At 37.9% G+C, this 16,949-nt stretch overlaps 1 protein-coding gene across 5 annotated transcripts; it reads left to right on the forward strand.

Annotated features, from left to right (window-relative positions):
* The first annotated feature begins 506 nt into the window (after positions 1-506).
* On the forward strand, positions 507-16,625 carry BST1 (bone marrow stromal cell antigen 1). 5 transcript variants are annotated; one of them, XM_030015736.1, is made up of 10 exons: positions 507-593; positions 731-921; positions 5,320-5,449; positions 6,543-6,678; positions 7,165-7,247; positions 7,860-7,936; positions 11,156-11,248; positions 12,502-12,588; positions 13,132-13,191; positions 16,291-16,625. In XM_030015736.1, exons 2-10 carry the CDS (start codon positions 755-757, stop codon positions 16,403-16,405), a joined length of 948 nt encoding a protein of 315 aa, XP_029871596.1. In that variant the 5' UTR covers positions 507-593; positions 731-754; the 3' UTR covers positions 16,406-16,625. The 5 variants fall into 5 exon arrangements, with proteins under 5 accessions (XP_029871596.1, XP_040980596.1, XP_029871591.1 ...); XM_041124665.1 differs by adding an exon at positions 15,290-15,355 and having other exon boundaries at positions 519-921; XM_041124662.1 differs by having other exon boundaries at positions 518-921; positions 15,290-16,625.
* Positions 16,626-16,949: the final 324 nt, after the last annotated feature.

Consider the following 16,949-nt stretch of genomic DNA (forward strand, 5'->3'; position numbering starts at 1 on the left):
ATGTCTTAATCGTTTTGGTTCTCGTTATGATTGATTTCTGCCTGCAAGGCGGTTTTGTTCATGAAGAAGACTTTAAAACACATATCATCGCACCAAAATGTTGCTGTCAGTATCCCCGGGAGAGGTGGAAAAGGAGCTGACTAATTTTATCCCATTTGTGATGCAAGATCACCTGAGAATTTACGTATTTATGCGATCATTGCTTTACCTGCATATTTTAATTTTTTTTTCCTGATAAGTATTTCAGCATTTTTTTCAGCCATTAGAGAAATACATGCAAAAAGTATAGCCCTTTTAAAGCGAAAAGAAACTGCTTTAAAACATGTTGCTTGCAAGCACTTATGATCTTTTAGGAAGGTGTAGCATAGCAATGAGTATTAAGCGAACCTAAAGCATGATAAATACTGAAGCGGTAAGGGGTTTTTCCATCCCTCTTACTGAAATATATTGTAATTCTTCCCAGTTACCACCAGGTGGCAATATCACGACTTTAAAAGTCTTGTTTTTCAGAAGTGGGGAACGGTTAGACATAGGGAAGTGATGTATCCCTGTGCTGCAATCGTTCCAGGAAACAGATTGCAGTCCCCAGCAAGGTTCACATTTCCGTCTAACTTCTTCTTTTGTGTACAGAGCTATAGCCAGTATTGAAATTATTAAACGTTAAACCTCCAGGTTTCCATTTAAATTGTATCATTTAACTCTCTCTTTTTTTTTTTCCTTTATTTTTAAAAACTTGGGTTGTCAAGAATTCACGATGAAGAGCCTTTTTTTGTCTCTGGTAGTTGTCTCTGTTCTGTTTATGAACAGCTTCTCAGACGTGCAGGGAAAGAAATGGAAAGGTGAAGGTACAACAAAAAACCTGGAAAGTATTGTCATTGGAAGATGCTATAACTATATTAGAATTGTGAATCCTGCTGTTGGGTAAGTTTTGCTTGTTTCTGGATCAGTTTCTTATGTTCCGTACAAAATGGTTATTAATCAGAAGCCTGATGTTTTGCTCCTAGCCATGAAAGTGATCCTACTGAAGCCAACGTGCTTGTAGCTGTCTGGAAGCAAAAAAATTAACTTTGACGGATGTCATATTAATAAAAGTAGTGTAATTAAGGCAAGATTTTTAATCCTTCAACTTTTTATTTCACATCCCCCCCCCAGTGCCACAGTGTTCTGTAAGGAGAACACTGCACAGAAATGGTGGGGATGGTGTTTCTGAAGTACCTAATCTGACAGTGCTCCTGGGAAGACCAGCTTTACTTTGCATGCCTTGTATGTCAGGTCATGTAAGAACAAAAGCACCACGCTTTATAGCTATCCTGTGGTACTGAAAGAGACTGTTTAGCTCATGCACCTGAAAAATCAAGTAGTAATCAACTGCTGAAGTACGATTACCCATGAGCTTTCATTGTCTGTGTTAATTACATGGAACTGGAGGTAAGTCACACACTTTGCTAAAATGACTACTTTTTCTGTCTTCCTTACATTGTTTGGGCTTCGGTAAAAAGGAAAAAACTAAGAAGGACAGTCTCCTGGAGTTCAGTCCTTTATTCTGCCACTAAAATGTTTCCTGATAGTTTGAAGAGGTATTTGCAGAGGTGGCCTGGCAGGGTTCCTGCAGCATTGAACCATGGTCTTAAAGAGGGTTAGATTATGTTGCATAATATCAGCAAATACTACCTTCTTCCCCCAACTTCCCATTTTCAGTTCCTGCTGCAAAAAGAGGAAGATATACAGGACTGAAAACAGGTTCACAGCTTTTAACAAAGGCAAAAGAACATGTTTCTTTCTGATAACATTCTTAACATCAGAAGTGTTTTGGTTCAGGTTCCCCATGAAAGAAAAAATCATCCTAATGCCAGTAACATGGTACTAAAAGTTCGGCTGAACAATTCAAGTTTGGCAAATTTCTAAACATGTTATAGTGGAAGGTGCCAGTAAACTTTAAGTATAGATTTCTACACACCTACAATGTAATATATAATATAAACTATGAAACCTTAAGTCAGTTAACAGTTGTGTAGGTATATGAAGTATGGTCTTGCAGTAGGCTCTAGATAGGTAGAGTTCTTGTTGGAGTTAACAGATGTCACTTCATTTATATCTGAAGCAGGACATGACCAGTAATACAGAATACACTAAAATGAGCAGCGTAAAGGATTGTTACATTGGAGATGTTAATTTTATCATTAACTGATTTGGGCTTTTAGAAATGTAAATACAATATTCTTGAAAGTATTTCTATATGTCTCATGTTTATAGCATTTTTGTGGTCTAATTAATTCCTGTGACATTTTCACAATGTAATTTTAAAATTGAGAAGTCTGAACACATTCATCAAAGTATTCTTGGTCAGAATAGCATGAAGCCAGGCTGGACATTAGGACTTCTTTCCCGAATTAAGGCCCAAAATGGTTTTTACAGAAAGAAGAGCTGCACAATTAATTTCATATTATGTGTTATTTTCGCTTTCCCTTAGGTCTATAAGCAAATAGTGTAATCTAAACAAAATGGAAAGTTCATATTGCACAGGCACAAAACCGATAATCTAATTATTTATAACCCTTTCTGTTCATTCTCTGTTTCTTAATTGCCCCCAGGCTAGCTTTTACAGAGGCATAGCCACCTGGATAGGTTTTGCTTCTGAATTTCTGTGCAAATAGAATAATTTTTTAAAAATACTTTGCTAACAGAAAAGCAGCTAACAAAGCATGTCTTTACACTGCAACACAGTTAAAACATAAAGATGTTTATAGAAACATAAGAAAAACTTTCCCTTACATTAAAACAGAGCATGCAAAATGGCAGTCAAAAGACGCAGTTTACAAAATGTTATGGTCATGTAGAAATGAGGGATTTGAATGGAAATCATATTTGAAATTTTCTAATAGGAGTATGCTACACAACACAAATGTTCCTGTAGTGTATTTCCCCCATATTTCTTTATTTGCAGTATATGATGGAATTTTTGAAAACATTTTTTTTAACTGACTAGTGTGAATAAATCTAATATGACTTATTAGTGTCTGTTAAGATTGGAAGGAGTTGTCCTGAACTACAGTCCTTCCCCACCCTGTAGTTTCAAAAAGTATTTTTGCCAGCTAAGAAATTTTGAGTAACAGAGCAGAATAATCCTTTCGATTTACAAGCTATTCAAACCTGGATGAGAAGACGTGAAGAAAAAAAAATGTAATATGTGAATTAAGCAGAAAATGACTGCTGGATTCAACTGTCAAGAAAGATGTTAAGAGTTAAGTTGATCATAATATACAAGCACTAGCATGAAAAAGTGAGTGCTTACAGTAGACAGCTCTTTAGCAGAATGAGACATAAGTATATACAGTTGTCAGAAGCTGAAGTTTAACAGCTTGAAATCAGAAATTGGGTGCAAATCCTTTTATCAAGTAAGGCTATTTAAACATTGGAACTACTGATCAAGGGTGATATTGCATAACTGAAGATTTTCAGATCAAGATCTCATATTTGCTTACAATATATTGGGGGTTTTTATATAGTTGTTGAAAGCATGGCCACAGATTACTGCAAGAGAATCCATGGTCTGTTTCCTGCATGGGAGCTACATAGCTCATCACAAGGGATACTTTAAAGTATCTGTGACATTCAGCATCACAAAGGAGCTCCTTAAAGAATCTCACAAGAAGTGCCAGCAGAAACTCTGCTGTCTGTGGATGGCATTAAATGAGCAAAACACTCTAATGGCAAAGTGTGGTTTACTTATTGGGACTACTGTTGTTCAAGCTACAGCTTTGCAGTTACAGCTGTTCGTGTTAGGAATGCTGTATGCACATAAAATACATTATTCTGTTTTGCAGAGTTGTCCTGGTTTCGGCTGGGATAGAGTGAGTTTTCTTTCTAGTAGCTGGTATAGTGTTATGGTTTGAGTTCAGTATGAGAAGAATGTGGATAACACACTGATGTTTTTCAGTTGTTGCCAAGTAGTGTTTATACTAAGTCAAGGATTTTACAGCTTCTCCCGCCCAGCCAGCAAGAAGGCTGGAGAGGCACAAGAAGTTGGGAGGGGACACAGCCAGGGCAGCTGACCCAAACTGGCCAACAGGGTATTCCATAACATGCGACATCACGTCTAGTATATAAACTGGGGGGAGTTGGCCAAAGAGGGTATGGATCGCTACTCGGGAACTAACTGGGCATCGGTCAGTGAGTGGTGAGCAATTGCATTGTGCATCACTTGTTTTCTATATTCCAATCCTTTTATTATTGTCATTGTTGTCGTTATTATCATTATTATTTTCTTCCTTTCTGTTCTATTAAACTGTTCTTATCTCAGCCCACGAGTTTTACCTTTTCTCTTCCCATTCTCCCCTCCGTCCGACTGGGTGGAGGGGGGAAGTGAGTGAGCAGCTGCATGGTGCTTAGTTGCTGGCTGGGGTTAAACCACGACAAGAGTGTCGCCGGCATAGACGTTGTCACAGTGTGTGTGGGGAAGGTACTGTGGGAAAGTGATGAAAGTAGCAATTCCCTTTTTAATTACTCCAGGCAGGCTTAGAGCTGTGGCAGAGGAGATCCTGCAAGTCCAGAGAGATAAGACACTTTCATCCCTAGATGGCCTGTCCTGTCCTTCTGCGGGAGATTATTGTCCCCAAGGCAGAGCTGGCAGAAGGGAACTGTTGAAGTGCACAGCCTAGCATCTTATTTCAGGCCTCCCTTCACAAGCAGTTTAAGTGTTGAATCCTAACAGTATTCTTGTAGCTACTGCACAGCAACAGTACGTGTTCCACATGGTCACTGTACTCATTCCAGCAAGGTAAAGCTGCATAATCCTAGGGCCTATATACACAGAAGGCATCTTTTTGTCAAAACCATTACTCTACCATTGAAACATTTTAGTAACTCCTCCTGCACTTGAATCTGACATTTTAAAGGTAATTTTACATTCCAGCAGCTTTGCACATTTAGCTATGCTTTAACTGAAGTGGCTTTTTGAATATGGAAAATTTCAAAGAACACTATTTTCTTTAGTATTTCTACAATGCTGGATAGCAAGCTTGCTCTGTATACTATTCCTTCTAAGATTTCTGTTGAATTCCTATGTATTTCTAATTCCACACTGTAAATCCTAATATTTTCATTGTTACTTCTTCCTAATCTGCTGCTGTTAGGAGTCAGGAAAAGACAAGGTGTATATGTTCTTCCTGGGTTGCAAGTTCTCTACCACCCTGACTTCAGTTTTCTATCTTAACCTTGTAGGGGTTTTAGTTTGGGAATTTGAAGAAGTTGGGAACAAATTACATTCTTGCTGTGCTTTGAAAAAACAATACTGCTATTTGCTTGTTTCAATGATTACAGTGAGAAGAATTGTTCAGAGATATGGGAAGCGTTTAAAAATGCATTTATTAACAAGGATCCTTGCAGCATTCTACCTAAGGACTATGAATTAGTTATCAACCTGTCATTGCACACAATTCCACCTAACAAGGTAATGATTATTAATGTTATGTTAACAGTCCTGTGACATCCAGCAGATTTTCCAAGACACAGTTCAAAATTGACCAAGTGTCATTCTGTGGCTGACTCATGATTCATTATTTTTGGCCTGTCTGTAGTTTACTAACTAGGCACAGGCTTGATGGCATTTTTCCATGTGTTTGGCTGCATTTGTTTTATGCAATAACTTCTCAGCAACTTTTATATTTTCATACTACAAAGATCCCCCATTTTTTCTGCTGTGCCGGGAGCTCTGTCATAGTCCCTAAACTTCCACTTCCACTTTTCCTCAAGTTAGGTGCTCTGCCTGCAAAGACTGTGCCTGCTATTGTCTTTTGCTTCCACAGCCAAGTCACAGGGTAATGACATGTTAGACATTGACATGTTAAACAAGCATAAGCAGAAATGAGATAGGATGCCATTATATGGTAGAAAACAGTAAGGGTTTGATGTGCTGGCAATTGCAGAGAACTGTGCAGGTGCAAAACACGGCTCTTCATGCCATCATACCCCATCAGAATGTGTGCTTTGGCCTTCTCTAAAAGGTTGTGCTTTGAAGCAGTTTTTCCTCTAGCACAATTATTCCTTATCTCTAAATGATACAAGCTAAACCAACAAATACTCCTGTCAACACAGCTTAATTCATCAAAGAGTTTTGCAAGCACAGAAATAACAGCTAGATGTATGATTTTTTCACACCATAAGTCAACATAGCAGTGGGAGAGAATTCTGATAAGATATATCTAGCTTATAAATATCTGTTTTCCCTTTCTTCTCCCTTTTCCTAAATCTGTCTGCTGAGGAAAGCAAAGCTAGGCCTAACTATATTTAATATAGGTCTATCGATTCCCATCATGGTATGAATGCCCCTAAAGCCTCTAGTGATCAGAACTTACACCACTGTAAAAAAAACCAACAACTTTGTTATTCTGAAGAGATAGCTAACGTTTCTGGTTATTTGCTTGATTTTGAAAGGAATACTAAAAAGTGTTTAAAACTGTTTTCAACACCCCATAATCTCATTGTGTCCATGCCCAAGTGATAGTTCATTTCTTCTCTATTATTTTTTTCCTTTTTTCATGTAGTCTCTCTTCTGGGAAAATAATCAGCTGCTAGTCAAGAGCTTTGCTGACAGAGGCCGTCGCTACATGTCTCTGAGTGATACTCTGTTTGGCTTCTTTGGAGATTTTCTAAACTGGTGTGGGCAGGCAAACAGTGCTGGTAAGACGATGAGTGCTATATTAAACATCTGTCTGTAAAACCATAATGGAGACCAACTGCTGTTCTGGAGGAGCTAATTTTGCTCTTACCCCATGAAAAATCAGGGATAGCTTCATTGTCTTATTCTCTCCTGTTTTGTGTGAACATTTAACATTGCAGTCAGGGAAGCACACAGTGAAATCTAAACAGTGCTGCACAGGAGATAAACCTCCTTCTCAGTCCTCTGAATGTGGAGCTCTCTGCATCCCAGGTATAGAGTTAGAGCTGTTTCAGCTGAATTATTGAATCCACAGAATGTCACTGTTTGTGTAAACTGCAAAGGATGGAAAATGATAGAAAAAAAGGAAACTATCAGCTTTCAGTGTTATGTCAGACCATCTTGTATGTTCAGTGAGTAATGCGCAAATATATTTAATTGCTTTCTAAGGTCACTTTTTATGGTTGTTATCATCTCTCTAATAGAAGAAATCACATGCCTTCCTACAGGACTGGACTATGAATCCTGCCCTACCATGGAGGAATGTGAAAACAACGCGGTGGACTCTTTCTGGAGGATGGCCTCAATCACTGTAAATAGTGCATTAGTGCTGACTTCGTACATTAGTGAGCATGTCCTGGGTGGTTCAGGAAAACATCGCTGGATCAAACCAGATTTAAGTCTGTAACTGTGCTAGATTATTTCCCCTGATACAAATACACTCTTTTAGACTGGGTACAGTGTTTTAGCAAGAGGAACCTAACTTTCACCTTAGCTAGATAATGTGTTGAAATTCTGCGTTAGCTTTCTTAATATATGTTAAGCATATACTAAGCACAATAAGCACACTAGTTGTCTACTGAATGTAGGTCCTAAGTGACATTTGACAGCCTTAGTGGAAACCCTTTATTCACAGATCAAACCCAACATAGAGTGCCAAAATGCTTTCTTCCTATGCTGAAGAAACTATTTAAGTGTGTGAGAAAATAGTTTGAGAAGATGCATTGAATTAATGCACTGGCTATTCAGTTCTTGTCCTCTCTACTGCAGTGACCTACTAGGGTGCTAGGATGGTATTATTTTCACAGTTTTGATATTCTTCTTGGTAAAATTCTTGTCTTGGTGTTAGTTGCTTGCAATACAATATCAAGTCATATGACAAATCTGTAAGATGAGTTCTGAAAAAAATTGTTATGTATTGCAGTATGCACAGCACAGTTCTGGGGTGATACATGTCTTGTTGAACGGTTCTGCAGTCGGAGGAGCTTATCCAGCCCCAGGGTAAGAAAACTGACTTATTTATGTGTACAAGGTCTGATGCCTGCAAAAAAAGGGTCAAACAGTTGTTTGGGTCTTCTGCTGCACAAAGCATGGGAAGTGTAGCTGGAAGAGCCTGTTGCATCAAACTCTGCTGAGTTGTGGGGACAACTGTTAATTGTCCCCAGCTGTAGGAATTAACATGAAATGGATGGAAACAATCCTTTTGACTCCTGCATTTTACAAACTACTATGGCAAGCAGGATAAATGGTCTTTGAAAGAAGCCTTCAAGTCAGCCAACATCTGTGGCAAAATGTGTATGTCTTCAAAAAGATGAGCATTACAAAATTTCTATTCAGGGACATCTCTAAGGAGAGAACATTGTTACAAGGACTGTAGCCTCTGTCAGGCCTAGGAGCAAACTTGGTAAGTTCTATAAGGAAAGTGCTTTGTCCTGCTATTTCTCTGTGACCAAGAAAGGAGGTAGTTTGAGAGCCATTATGGTTTCAGAAAGCAAAAAAGCTCGTTGAGAAGGATAACAGCAAGGATTAGCTTCCTCTTCTCCTTATTCCCTCGTATATTAAGGACAGATGTATTTTCCCAGATTTACAAGTGTACCACTATGCAGAAGTTCATCTAAGCTTATATTTAAAATTTATTCTAAAAGTACACCCTTAAGAACTTTCACTGAATATGTGGCTGCAGTGACTGCCTACCTGTAATGAAAAATACATCTTTCCTTACCTCAGCAACTGTCCTGTCCAAGACAGATCAAAAAAACATCCTTTAAAAACCCATAGAACAGATCGTCCTCCTGTGTGCTTACTGAGGACTAAAAAGTTAATTTTATCTCCGGATAGGAGAGAAACAAGAACCATCTGTTCCAAAACACCTACTACCTACTTACCTCCACCCCCAAAAGGTCCATCTCTGTACACAGCTTTCAGCTAATCAGGAAGACTTATATGGTCTCCTTGGGTTGGTCAGGTGGTCAGCTGGGATCAAGTCTTCCACAGATGATAATATGTGGCAGCAGGTCAATGCCCAGAATCCACTATAGATTCCTTATTTCAGAAAAAGATTCCTTATTTCCCTTAATTTACAGGTTCCTTATTTCAGAAACCTCTTGCACATAAATTAATTCCACCACTTCCCTGGGTTGCCTGTCTGGAGGTATCGTGACCAGTGAAATCTCCACCACTGGAACACAGCCTGCCAAGAAAAAAAACAAAGCCAGTTACTCCATCTGTTTTCTCTGCTGTGTATCTTCTGGTCCATTTATGACTGAATTCGTTTAAGAGATCTTGTTTGAAAGAGGCTTAGAGTTTAATAATTAATAGCAGAAGGTAATCTGAAAGATCTACCTGTCTTCCTAAACACCTCTCTGATCTGTTTTCATGCATTTCAAAGCCACTTCCAAAGTTTATCCTGCTTTACAGTTTGTACACATAAATCATCATTGTCACCTGTTGCCATTTCAGTTAAAATTTATTTCTCACTTCACTGCAAAATAACTTCACTCATTCACACAGTATGAATGTAGTTGGCATACTTCTTTAATAATATTAGTGGGTTCAAAAATTGGTTTACTGAAGTCAATTGTACATTGTTCCTCCACAGTTTCTGACTCCTCTACTTAAAGATTGCTTTATATTTTGGGGGAAGCTGCATTTTTGCTGGCAATAACATATGCATGAATGAGCAAATGAGTTAAAATTTTGGAATCTTTATTTTTTGTTATATTTTCACTATGTGTTTAAGACAGGCTTGGACACCTGGGACAGACAGGCAAACCTGCTGTTGCTGCTGCTGGTCCCTGCTTAGTCACTGCTGTACTAGACTTGACTAGAGAGGGCAAGGGCCGGTATCCACCTCTCCAGAAGTTTAAATTAACTTGCAAACTTCATGAACAGGTCTCGGCTGGCTGCCCACAGACACTGAAAACCACCACACGTCTTGTGCTTCCACACCAGAGCACCAATATTTTGCTTGCAGGCACCAGGAGGACAAAGCAGTGGTCACATTGCCACTGGTGGTCTCATCCAGAAGGCAACAACTAACAGTACCGCCTAGGCTGGGGGGTCTCAGAGCATTTAAAGTGGCTAAGAGACACTGCAGCCCAGATGTAGACATTTAAGAAGACCCATGATAAGCAAATTATAGTACACACCTAGGCTCAGGCTTAGACCAAGCATTCAGCACGGATACAGCCCTTATAAGCTTTCTGAGGGGAAAAAAAAAAAAGATCAATTAAAAGGTTGGAAATCATTACAGCACATCTTGCTGGAAGGGTTAGAAATCTGTGGCTTTGAAATGCCTGCATCTCACAAAAAATTCAATTTACAGACATTAAAATAATCCTTTGGATTTGGTATTTTTAGATTAGATATTAGGAAGAAATTCTTTACTGTGAGGGTGGTGAAGCACTGGAACAGGTTGACCAGAGAAGTTGTGGATGCCCCATCCATGAAAGTGTTCAAGGCCAGGTTGGATGGGGCTTTGAGCAACCTGGTCTAGTGGAAGGTGTCCCTGCCCCATGGCAAGGGAGTTGGACTAGATGATCTTTAAGGTTCCTTCCAACCCTAATCATTCTATGATTCTGTGATTCTATGATTTAGTTGCCATTTTATTATCTTGTTTTAATTGCTATTTAAATATCTATCAAAGTCAATTTACACAAAGCAATAAAGTGGAAGATTTCGTAGGCTAGGGATGGACATGTCTAGAAGTTTCTCCTTGATGGTCTTATCTATCCTAGACAGAGACTTCATGTTACTGTTGCTGTGATTTTGTACCTAAAAATACATTTGTTTTGTGGCTATTGTTATTTTTTTATTTAAAGAAAAAATGTATTGCGTCTAAAAGCAATAACTACAAGAATGACCTTTTTCTTTTTTTACTAAGTATCAAATGCTTTTTTTGTGTTTTTTCATTTTTTTAAAGTTTACTTCATTCTGGTTCACCTCTAAATTGTAACTTTTTTTCAGCTGACCCCCTCTAAGATGAAGAATATGAAAACAAAACTTCTGATTAAATGCCTTTGACCTTTGAGGACATCCAGAATGTGAATCAGATTTTCTTCTACTCTGTGTTAAGTCTGATTATAATCAGAAGATATAAATGTAAAATCAAGCAAGCCCATATCCTGCAGCAGGATCAGAGCCTTCATTAATGCAAAGGGAAAAAAAGATTATTTATTTCAAATGTTCTCTATAGTTCTAAAAATCTGTTTCTTGCATCAGTTTTTTTGCAGATTATGAAATACCTAATCTCCAGAAAGACAAAATCTCAAAAATTGTCATCTGGGTTGTGGATGATATTGAAGGACCAGATATGTAAGTTACATCTTCCAAAAAAATTAATTTCTCCTTTTTGGACCTGTCTTTAGAATTTCACCTTAGCTTTCTGTTTGATTATATTTGGAAAGCAATTAAACTAAAAATATTTTAGATGATTTCACTAACACAGAAGGCACATCCTCCCATTCCCCAAAAGTATAGAAATACCAGAATTAGACAAAATACAAATTAATTCTAATATTAGGTCTAGAGTCCACTCTTGATTAGATGTGTGTGTGGATCTCGGACCTTGAGTGAAGTTATAGCACATACAGTTTTACTAAGAAAAGAGTCAATCTGAATTTCAGATTAAATGCTGACCTGAAATATTACTTTCACCTTGCCGTATGCATTCTTTTCATTTTCACCTATCTTAACAGTTTGAAATTTAGTAGAAGCAGAGAAATACCACCAGGGGGCTCGTTTTCTCTCAATACTTAAAATCAATCAAATAATAAAATGCAGGCTTTGAAAAGGTCTAATTTTGCTATTAATTTAATAAAAACAAACAAACATGCATGGGAATATTTGTGTATTTTTATTGATTGCTTTTTACAATGATTTTGTTGGTCCCCATATGATTTCTTTAGAGTCATGAGTATTTACTGACCAATGTAAGTAGCACTGGTCTTAACACTTGATGTTGGTGCAAGTTTTAGAGGTCTCAGTAGGTTCTGTACTATGCTGAACTTTCTTTTGCTAATGGACCATAAATTTAAAAATCAGTGCTAGACACAGAAGCTGCGCTTAGGATTGTTTCTGGTTTTTTCCCTCTCGTCGTGTTTTTCTATTGTTCTGTATTCAAGAGAGAGGACAAGCTTCTAGCAAGAATAATTCTAATTTATCATAACCATCTTATCCTGTAAAGACAGCTAGCATCAACTTTAGCACCACCTAAATAGCTGCCAAAGAATATTACAAATGAAACATTTACTTATTATTTTACAAAATCATTTATCTCCTTTTCTGTTTGTCTAGTGAAATATTAAAAGGAGGAATATTAGTTAATAGAATCTGCAAATGCTTCACTGGCTGAAGCCAATCTTCCAGTCTCTGCAAACTGAGTATAAAATGTTAAACTGTAAGCAAATGAAGCATTATAAATAGCAATGTACACCAGTTTTCTGTAGGTGTTAAGGAATATAGAAGAGGCAAAGTAATGGGGATTTACTTTACTAATTCCATCAAGTTCAGTGAAATGAAATTAGGTGATAAAAGACTTGCAATAATACTAAAATCCTTTCTCACAGAGAGTCCTGTGGAACTCACACTGTAAAAATATTAGAAAACAGGCTAAAAACCCTTGGTTATGATGTCACCTGCACTGACAATTACAAGTAAGTGAAAATCCTTCATTAATGTGGTGTATTTGCAGAAGCACCTCATCTATTTTAAATGCTTTCTTACCTTCCAGTACTTAAGTGCCATTAATGCTGTGTCTTCAGTAAGAGACTGATATGTTGGAGGGGTGATGGGGTGATATATGTTGGAGGGGTGATGTCACATTTTTCAGACTTACCATTTTTTGGCCGTGAATTGAGCAAAACACTACACTGTATTGTATAATTGTATAATTAAGTGGAGTATTGTACTTACCCAATGTCAGACACAGAAGATGGCCTCATGTATTCCACTTCACTGTTAAATATTTATTTGGATTGAAAATATAAACAACGGTTAAAAACACTATTGAATGTCTGCAGAATTAGTAGTTACTCACAGTAGTATTCACAGGTCTAGTTATTCACAGTAGATTGTAAGATAAATATAATTGAAGGGAAGCTTTAAACATGATAATACTGTTGAGTTTGTTTTGGATTTTCTTTTGTTTTCCTCAGTTTTCTGCCTGAAAGATGCTAAATAAAATGATGTCTTCACAGGTCTGTAATGTTCTTACTCTGCCTGGATTATCCTGATGATTCTAAGTGTACCCTTTCATCGTAAGTAAAAGAAGTTCAATTCATCTCAGTGTCATTACAAACAAGTAAATAATGCAGAAGTCAACAGTTCAACAGATCCACCTCCATCATCTATTATGTATCACCCATACGCAATATACAGTATTCTTGAATTTATTACTGTGTATTGAGTAAGCAGTTTCTGTCTACAAATTGTGCACAATTGCCTGTGAGCACTTGCTATTCAAAATGAGGTGTTAATCAGTTGTCATTGATCACACAATCACACTATATCACTGATGTTATGAATGAAGTTTGTAAATATCAGTCTTCTGATGCGAAATCTATTACAAATTTGAAATTGCTTTCATTAACATTATTACTTGAATAATGAAATTGTAGGTTACATGGCAACAGATCTAAAGGACATTTCTCCAGCTACTGGAACTTTAAGTTCCAAATTTTGAGGAAGTTTTTTTAATCTTCCATTTTGTGTGCAAACCCAATTTCTATATTTTAATGTATTTGCCTTGGGCCAGTAGGTTATCTGCAGAGAATGCAGATTACATCCAAGATAGATACAACTTTCTTAATTAGCAAGCATCACTCCCAAACTAGGTTTTAATAGTTTCCCTTCCTATCCATATTTTTCTTTATTATATAAAGAGGATTAAATTAATTTCTGATGTATTTCAGTTAATTTACAGTAAAGATGACTGTTTTCAATTGTGGCTAAATTTCATAATCTATTTGCTGTTGCATGTATAGGTACACATAAGATACTTGAACATCTGAATATGAAAACTTCCTCACAGTTTGGAAAGTTGCAGTAGATGCATAAAAGTTGTTCTCTAGTTACATTATTTTTATGCATAATCCATACATTTTGCCACATCCTTTCTCCTGCTGTCCTTTCTGCCCTAATTCAAGCATCTGCAAATCTTTTGTATGTTAATACCTATGTAATACTGCAATGATAACTTCTGCTGTGAAAAACCTGATTTGCTGTCCCTGATTATGGCAGCAGTGAGGTGCAACTCCTGCTTCCCTGCCTCTGGTTGTGTGGCAGTAGTGCTTCACGCAGTACAGAAAAGGAGGTGTATATCACTTTCTGTAGCATGTGTTCAGCTTTTTAATACACCCGTACAGAGAAAGTGAGTGTTGCCTGTTCCTGCCCGTCACTGAAAGCTTTTACTCATCTTGTCATGCAACAACATTTTAGATACCACTGATAGCTCTAGATTCCTTCTAGGTAGTAGATAACAGAACAGGCTTCCAGTCCTGTTAAGGCATTTGTTTGTTACTAGGTACCACTTGCACAGTGGATTAAAAAAAAATAGGGTTTCCTTGTTCTGCCAGTGAATGGTAAGGCTTTTGTTCATGTGTCAAAGGAAAATACAGTTGTCCCATGTGAAATCGCAGCTGTGAACGTGGTGACATTATTAAGAAATTGGAGGAAAAAGCGCTTTGTAGGACTTCAAAAAATATGATATTGTGAATTCTTAACAGAAGATTTTTCTCTTCTCCCAGGTTTTAAACCATTTCCCTGAAAGTTTTGTGATGTGGGTACATTCCTCAGCTGAGGAAACCTGGATGAGAAAGCTTTTGGAAACCATTAATGTCTTTTTCCTTTCACCTAAGGGATGAGCATACCAGTTCTCCAGTATTACCACATAGCACTTGCAGTATGTAAGCAGGGGAGCAGCCACCCCTTCCTTTCCATCCATGTTGGTACTTAAATTAATATAAACACTAGTGTATTCTAAGCACCAATCTCATGCTCGCCTGGGGCAACTACTAAGCAACTCAGCTGTTATCATCATGTTAGGAAAAGTTTCCTTGCTTCTTTCCCTCCTGAGCCTTCTATTCCCTCCTGTATGCATGGCAATGTAATAGGCTTGATATTGACTTCGTATCTATGCTAACCCTAATCAAGACAGAGCTTCCCAATCTGAATGCTAACTATCATTGCCACTCCCTGAAATTTAAGTAGCTAAAATACTTCAAGCCAATGAATACTTACACTTTTCCCCAAATCACTTACTTCTCTGTAATAAAGAACATCTCCATTGAAATTAGCTGCTCTTTCAGAAAGAGCCTTAAGCAGATGTATATAAATTATTTGATGATTATCTTCTAGATCTGTTTTCTCTGTGGATGGATCCCCGCTCCCTGATGGTCCATTAACTGACATGGGAACAGTTTGGTCAGTAGTGGTATCACTGTTAAGAGCGTGTATCTGTTAGGAAAAAGTTTCCTTTGCAGAGTGTGTTCAGCCTACACTCAGTGTTCATGCTTCCATAATAAATAGTGAGACTAGACATGCAGGCTCTGTTGCATCCCCTTTCACAATGGCTATTTTCTGTTACAAGACTGATAGCTGCCTTCTCAGCCTTGGGAGAATATCGTCCTGAGCCCAGAAACATTAGAGTTGTGCAAGTGACTTTTTTGTCACCGACTCCTGTTACATTGGCATACCAAAGGAGAGGGCTGTGTCAGGTCAGCAGAGGGATGGCCTCTGTACAGAAGGTGCTGTAATGTCCTTGGGGCTTCTTGGGTAGTGGTAGCGCCCCTTAACTCCTCTCCAGACTTGAGCTGCGTTCCTGCCGAGTCAAAATTGGACTTTGGCTTGTTGACACCCTGATGTTTGAAGCAAACTTGTAAGTAAAAAAATACCCACTAGATGGCATAGATAGCTTACAAACATAAGCAGAAAGGAAGCCAGATGCAACCTATTAGTAGTGGTATTTATTACTTGCATTACTGCAATGTCAGGGAGACTTAGAAATGGATCTGGATACTGTTGTATCAAGTGCTGTAAAAATACAGACCTCTAGGACCACTGCTGTCTAGAAGAGCTCTATACAATCTCAAGCATAAGGCCAGAGACAGTAAATGGACGTGGAGAGACAAGGAGGCTCAGGTATTAAGGTAGAAAGGAGTATTCCCAGGGTTTTGCACAGATATCCTGTTTATAAAACCATGACAGCCAAAAGGAATCTGGTGGCGAGCTCTTATAAAGAAACTTCTAGCTTAGCACTTGGACTGCAAACTTCATCCTTGGCAACAAACCCCTGATATTTAAAAGAATCCTAACTCAGCTCTGTGCTGTGAACATCCTGTTTGTTTTCTTTTCTTCAGATCTGCACCAGCAGCACAAAGAGGACCTATATCTTCAGACAGAGGAGGCAGCTGGAACAAGCTCCTGTTTGTTTCTTTTCTAGGCTTTTTGTTCAGATTTGCTTTAGTGTACTAAGTTAATCAACTGAATCCATATCCTCTGTTTGCCTTAGCTGGCTATAAATTTGGCTTCAACTAATTTCTAACTGCAGTTTCACCCTACTTCTGGGACTGGCAAACCTGCATATTAAAAGCTTCTATCTAGATACCAACTACTTTTGGTATAAAAAAATTACTGCTACTAGAAAGCCTCACCCTTCATTTTGTTTTCTGGAATAGAAGAAATCCATTGCCATTTCCTCTTATCCTTATTCTCCAGAATTAAACTGAGAATAATACTTCCTATTCACGTATTTCAGAAATAGAAGTGAAACTATGCCTGTCATACATCTCCCACACAGCTTCTGTTTTTACAGTTCATAAAAGCAATCCTAGCATTTGGCCTTCGAAACGAAATGTCTAATTATCGTGTTTTGGGAAGGGCAAATATGAATTCAGATGGGAGAGAGCTTAGATTGCTCACTTGGTACAAGCTACAATAGGCGAGACAGTGGAAAAATTAAACTCCTTTTCATAAGTGGTCCAGTACTTGGGCCAAACTTACCTGAAACTATCATACA

Source organism: Aquila chrysaetos, chromosome 1 (assembly GCF_900496995.4).
Source record: "Aquila chrysaetos chrysaetos chromosome 1, bAquChr1.4, whole genome shotgun sequence".
In the NCBI taxonomy this organism is placed as follows: domain Eukaryota; kingdom Metazoa; phylum Chordata; class Aves; order Accipitriformes; family Accipitridae; genus Aquila; species Aquila chrysaetos.